Here is a 6,788-nt window from a genome sequence, read left to right as displayed (position 1 = left end):
AGCTACTTAGGAGGCTGAGGCAGGAGAATCGCTTAAACCCGGGAGGTGGAGGTTGCAGTGAGTCAAGACCGCGCCACTGCACTCCAGCCTGGGCGACAGAGTGAGACTCCACCTCAAAAAAAAAAAAAAATTATACTACAGATTTCTAACAATAACATAAACAATGCAGAGTAGTGTTATATGTAACTTCCTATCTGTAACTTAGTTTTGAGGTTTATCAAATTTTCATGCTCACAGCTCTAGTTCATTTTCATCATTGCATAGTATTGCACTGAATTTATATACTTCATGTAATCATTTTTCTGTTATTGGACATTTCAATTACTTTAAAAGCTTTACTTATGATGAACAATGCTATAATGAACAATCCATGTATATATGTGAGATTTCACATGGTTATAAATTTAGTAGTGGAATTATTAAGTATGAATTCACATTTACTAGACATTGCCAAACCAGTATCTAAAGTGGTTGTACAACAGTCAACATTTAAAACACTTCAACATTTAAAAACCTTTTTTAAAAGTTTTAAACATTTAAAAACCTTTTTTAACAGTTTTAAACATGTATATATAATTCCTACATGTCTAAATAACATATATTGTTACACAAACACATACACATATATATCATGATTCCCTCTGAAGTATCAGGGAGGGAAATGGGATTGGTCAGGGAGGGGTCATATTGATTTTCAATTATACATGTAATATTTTATGCCTTAAGCTATGTGATAGGTACATAAATGCTCATTATATTATCTATTTTTTTGTGTGTATGCAATGGAAATCTTTCTAGAAGCTTCTGTTAAAATTTGGGAAATTAAACTCAACATTTAACTTTGCTTCATCTTAATGCACAACTAGAAGATCATAATCCCTTATCCAACCCTTCAGAGATAAACGTGTTAGAGAATTCAGAAGCCACCACGCCCAGCCAGGCTTGTTTCTTTTTTGTATCTGCTAAATGCTCCGGCCTTCCACAGAGCAAATGCAAAGGAAATCAGGGGTGTTAAAGTGTTTTCAAGGGGAGCTCCACCATCACTTTTCAGTGGTAAGCTGTAACTCAGCTTTGGAGTAAGACCACAGCAAACAAAGGGAGAAAGGCGAAAGCCCTGCTTACCATAGAAGAGGAATGCTTTGGTCATGTGATGACGCAGGTAGGTCCGGTTGATGGTGAAGAAACAAGCATCTGCTCCACATTGGCCTAACCTCCCAGTTTCCCCTGTCAGCGGGGACCACCAGAGCATAATGGGGTAGCTGTCCAATTCCCATTTTCTTTTCCTGTGGAAAGTTAATTCTTCTTTCTTAAGAAATGAATTAAGGTGTGTAGGTGCTTCCTCCATTTTTGTATGTCCATCTTGCAAACTAGAACTTTTAAACTCCTTCCTTTCAAACTTCCCCAGCTCAACCATGACCTAAAAGAGAAGACAATTATTACCAGAGTCAAACTGTTTGGTTCTCTTTTGCACATCTCTCATTTATCTTGATGATTTAGCCCCTGACTCGTTTTCAATTGCTGCTGTAACAAATTACCACAAACAGTAATTTAAAACAACACAAATTAAAGCTAGGTGCTCTGGCTTACACTTGTAATCTCAGCACATCGGAGCGGGGCAAGGTGGGAGGATCACTTGAGGCCAGGAGATTGAGACCAGCCTGGCCAACATGGTGAAACTCCGACTCTACTAAAAACTACAAAAAAAAAAAAACTAGCCGGGCGAGGTAGGGGGGTGCCTGTAGTCCCAGCTACTTGGGAGGCTGAGGCATGCCGAATCACTTGAACTTGGGAGGCAGAGGTTGCAGTGAGCCAAAATCACGCCACTGCACTCAAGCCTCGGCAACAGAGCAAAGCTCCATGTCAAAAAAAAGAAAAAAAAAAAATCGGCCGGGCATGGTGATGCATGTAGTCCCAGATACTCAGGAGGCTGAGGCAGGAGGATTGCTTGAGCCCAGAAGTTAGAGGTTGTAGTGAACTATGATTGCACCATTGCACTCCAGCCTGGGCAACAGAGCAAGACCTTGTCTCAAAAACCAATCAATCAATCAATCACAAATTTGTTACTGCACAGTTCTGAAGTCAGAAGTCTGCAATGGGTCTCACTGGGCTGAGACCCAGGGGTCAGCAGGGCTGCATTCCTCCCTGAAGACTCTAGGACAGAAGTCTCTTTCTTGCTTTTCTTTTAGAGCCAGCACCATTCTTGACTCATAGCCTCCTTCCTCCTCTTCAAAGCCAGCAACACTGCATCTCTCTGACTCTTCTAATGTCACCTCTTCTCTCTGACCATGTCAGGAAAGGCTCTCCATCTTTAAGAACTCATGTGATTACATGGGGCCCACATGAATAATTTGGAATAATGCCCCCACCTCAAAGTGGGTCACATTGATCCCATCTGCAAAGTCCCTTTTGCCACTTAAAGTAACATATTCACAGGTTTCAGGGATCAGGGAATGGACACAGCCTCCAAATATCAACCAACAAGAATGGCCAATGATTCTACTAAACACTTACAACAAACACATTTCCCCTCCATTTCAAAAGTCTATAGAATATCCAGAAATAGTTTTGCCTTTTTTTTTTTTTTTTTTTTTGAGACGGAATCTCGCACTGACACCTGGGCTGGAGTGCAGCTGCACGATCTCAGTTCATTGCAACCTCTGCCTCCCAGGTTCAAGCGATTCTCCTGCCTCAGCCTCCCAAGTAGCTGGGATTACAGGTGCCAGCCATCACACCCGGGTAACTTTTTGTATTTTTAGTAGAGACGGGTTTTCACTATGTTGGCCAGGCTGGCCTCAACCTCCTGATCTCGTGATCTGCCTGCCTCAGCCTCCCAAAGTGCTAGAATTACAGGCTTGAGCCACCACGCCCGGCCAGTTTTGCCTCTTAATGAAACCTATGACAGGATAATTACCTGACTACTACTAAAGAATGTACTCTAGGGAAAATGAGTTATAAATTACCAACCGGTTTCTTTTTTATTACAATTAAAGTAGTCATAACATGGGTTTTATGTTTCCAGTAATACTCACTAGAGCATTGAGATGGTGAAATAATACCTAATGTCAAAATTCCCTAGAGTCTATTCCACTCACTCCCACCTACAACCACATTTTAAAATTTATTCCAGTATAGTCTAAGTCAGGGTCACTGGACAGCTTGGACATCAGTAACAGTCATCTGGAGGGCAGGGTGAGTGTCGCAGAAACTCCAGAAGTGCTGCCTTTTCATCAGATTTTAAGATTTGGTATTGTGCTGAGCACAGTGGCTTGCACCTATAGCCCCAGTTACTCAGGAGGCTGAGACCAGAGGATCGCTTGAGTCCAGGAGTTCAAGGCTGCAGTGCGGTATGATTGCACCACTGTACTGCAGCCTGAGCAACAAAGGGAGGCTCCATCCCGGAAAAAAAACAAGATTTGCTATTAATATGATAATTGATATGGCACTAATTATAGAAATATACTGGAGAAAGGGTTGATCTGCTCCATATGTAACTGAAAGTTTAGCAGTCAGACCATGAAACAAATATAGCAGTTAAAGCAGTTAAAGTAAGGCACATTTACATTTCTGTGTGTTAACTGCTCCACCAGTCGGCCACGGAGGCCACTCCCTGTGCAGCCCTCGGGTCCTGCTTTTAGCAGCCAAGAGTGGTACCTCTTTTATGTGCTCACTGCTCCTGGTGTTAGATAAAGGCCACAGATCATCAATGCATTGCATGGAGTCTGAAACTCCCTGGGGAGGGCCCGTGACTTTCATTAGATTCTCAAAGGTATCCAAGGCCAAAAAAAAAAAAAAAAAAAAACCACTGAGTGAAAGCCAAGTAGCACTCCAGAAGGAGTAAGAAATTATATTGGCTTTAAAAAGTCATGGATCACCTGAGATGCCAAAGTCAACACTAGAACAGCAGAGCCATCACTGAAAACTAAAGTCTGCCTGTTGCCAATAGCTCTCTCAGCATTTTTATGATGGAACAATATGGCTCTCCCCAGTAGTTTGATCCACGGGAGATGACTTGTAGCCACAAACTATCTTTTCATCTGACCTTCTTCCCCTGAAAATGTACAACCAGTCACTTAAAAGAAAGGCTTTTAGAAAGCCATAGGCTTTCTAAAGGTAAAATTCATTCCACATTTCAAATCAATATCTACTATGTGAGTTACAAGTTCATTTCCAAATAATAGAGATGCTTTTAAGGAAAGATTCTTCTTCTGCCAAACAACTTTTTTTTTTTTTTTTGGTTTGAGACACAGTCCCTCTCTCTCTGTCGCCCAGGCTAGAGTACAATGGCGCGATCTCAGCCTACTGCAGCCTCCTCTTCCTGGGTTCAAGTGATTCTCCTGCCTCAGCCTCCCGAGTAGCTGGGATTACAAATGCAAGCCACCACGCCCTGTTAACTTTTTTGTATTTTTAGTGGAGACAGGGTTTCATCATGTTGGCCCCAACAGCTTTTTAAAAGACATTACCTTTGGATATCACTACCTGATTGTAGGAAATACGGCAGAATAAAGGAATGCATTAAATAAAACCATAATCAGCCAATCCCACACTCCAGAAAAGTCAAAAGGACAAATGACCCAGTTTTAACAAGTCTATGAAATGGAATAAAAGGTGGGGCAGAAAAGGCTTTTTTTTTTTTTTTTTTTTTTGAGACAGAGTCTTGCTCTGTCACCAGGCTGGAGTGCTGTGGCATGATCTCGGCTCACTGCAACCTCCACCTCCCAGGTTCAAGCGATTCTCCTGCCTCAGCCTCCCGAGTAGCTGGGACTACAGGCATGCACCACCACACCCAGCTAATTTTTTTGTAGCTGGGCGTGGTGGTGTATGCCTGTAGTAGAGACGGGGTTTTACCATGTTGGCCAGGATGGTCTCGATCTCTTGACCTCATGATCCACCCACCTCGGCCTCCCAAAGTGCTGAGATTACAGGTGTGAGCCACCATGACTGGCCAAACCTTTTAATAGTAAAAAAACAAAAATATAAAACTTGAGACTCACCAACCAAATGCAATGTATAGGTTTGTTTATTCCAAATTCAGACCAACTCGGGCCAGTGTGGTGGCTCACACCTGTACTCTCAGCATTTTGGGAGGCCCGGGTGGATGGATCACCTGAGGTCAGGAGTTCGAGACCAGCCTGGCCAATATAGTGAAACCTCATCTCTTCTAAAAAATACAAAAATGAGCTGGGCGTGGTGGTACACACCTGTAATTTCAGCTACTTGGGAGGATGAGGCAGGAGGATCATTTGAACCTAGGAGGTGGAGGTTGCAGTGAGCCAAGAACGTGCCACTGTACTCCAGCCTGGGCAACAGAGCAAGACACCGTCTCAAAAAAAAAAAAAAAAAAACCTTCCCACAGAAAGCAGCAGAAAACTGAAAACGCCAGGCCTTCTGTGTAGCGGGTCCTAGATACCCACAGCACAAACAAGGCAGGAGGCACATGTTGCCTCTCACGAGAATCCCAGTCTGGCAGAAGGCGGCAGTACCAGTCCCACAACCGTAACTATTCACATCCACAAATAACCTTTAAAGGTTGTGTGGAGAACCGGGCGTGGTGACTCATGCCAGTAAACCCAGCACTTTGGGAGGACAACGCAGGTGGATCACCAGAGGTCAGGAGTCCGAGACCAGCCTGGCCAACATGGCAAAACCCCGTCTCTACTAAAAATACAAAAATTAGCCAGACATGGTGGCAGGCACCTGTAATCCCAGCTATTCAGGAGGCTGAGGCAGAATTGCTTGAACCTGGGAGGTGGAGGTTGCAGTGAGCCGAGATAATGCCATTGCACTCCAGCATGGGCAACAAAAGCAAAACTCTATCTCAAAAAAAAAGTCCTGTGGAAGCCAGGCACAGTGGCTCACACTTGCAATCTCAGTGCTTTGAGAAGCCAACTAGGTGGATCGCTTGAGCTCAGGAGTTCAAGACTAGCCTGAGCAACATGGTGAAACCCCATCTCTACAAAAAAATAGAAAACTTAGCCATGAGTAGTAGTACACACCTATAGTCTCAGCTACTCAGGAGGCTGCGTTGGGAGGATTGCTTGAGCCTGGGAGGTGGAAGTTGCAGTGAGCTGAGATCGTACCACTGCACTCCGGCCTGGGTGACAGAGTGAAACCCTGTCTCAAAAGAAAAAAAAGTTCTGTGGATTCTGAAATGGACAGCTGGCACCTGAATGGGTGCAAAATCTATCTGAGCTAATATCTATACTTTTACTGTCACTGCCCAATTTTTATTTCAATTTGAAATCAGTGAAGGGGCTGGGAACGGTGGCTCACACCTGTAATCCCAGTATTTTGTGAGGCCAAGGTGTGCAAATTGCTTGAGCCCAGGAGTTCAAGACCAGCCTGGTCAATGTGGTGAAACCCCGTCTCTACAAAAAAATACCAAAATTAGGCCGGGTGTGGTGGCTCACACCTATAATCCCAGCACTTTGGGAGGCCAGGACAGGCGGATCACATGAGGTCAGGAGTTCAAGACCAACCTGACCAACATGGTGAAACCTCATTTCTACTAAAAATGCAAAATTAGCTAAGTGGCGGGAGCCTGTAATCCCAGCTACTTGGGAGGCTGAGGCAGGAAATTGCTTGACCTGGGAAGCAGAGGTAGTAGTTAGCCAAGATCGCGCCACTGCACTCCAGCCTGGGCGACAGAGTGAGACTCCATCTCAAAAAAATAAATTTATTTAAAAAAATAAAAATTGGCCGGGCACAGTGGCTCAAGCCTGTAATCCCAGCACTTTGGGAGGCCGAGACGGGCGGATCACGAGGTCAGGAGATCGAGACCATCCTGGCTA

General features: G+C 44.0%; 1 protein-coding gene across 1 annotated transcript in view; it reads right to left on the bottom strand.

The window, feature by feature from the left end:
* Nucleotides 1-691: 691 nt before the first annotated feature.
* The window catches only part of FUT10 (fucosyltransferase 10 (alpha (1,3) fucosyltransferase)), a 28,532-nt gene continuing 22,435 nt past the window's right edge, over nucleotides 692-6,788 (bottom strand). The window contains 2 exon segments of the mRNA XM_011976366.1: nucleotides 692-1,098; nucleotides 1,100-1,417. Of these exon segments, the coding sequence (XP_011831756.1) occupies nucleotides 1,066-1,098; nucleotides 1,100-1,417 (351 nt within the window). The 3' untranslated portion in view covers nucleotides 692-1,065.

This window comes from Mandrillus leucophaeus, unplaced genomic scaffold (assembly GCF_000951045.1).
Source record: "Mandrillus leucophaeus isolate KB7577 unplaced genomic scaffold, Mleu.le_1.0 Scaffold1645, whole genome shotgun sequence".
Lineage (NCBI taxonomy): Eukaryota > Metazoa > Chordata > Mammalia > Primates > Cercopithecidae > Mandrillus > Mandrillus leucophaeus.
Note: the sequence above shows the minus strand (reverse complement) of the source record. Positions and strands in the feature narration are given on the sequence as shown.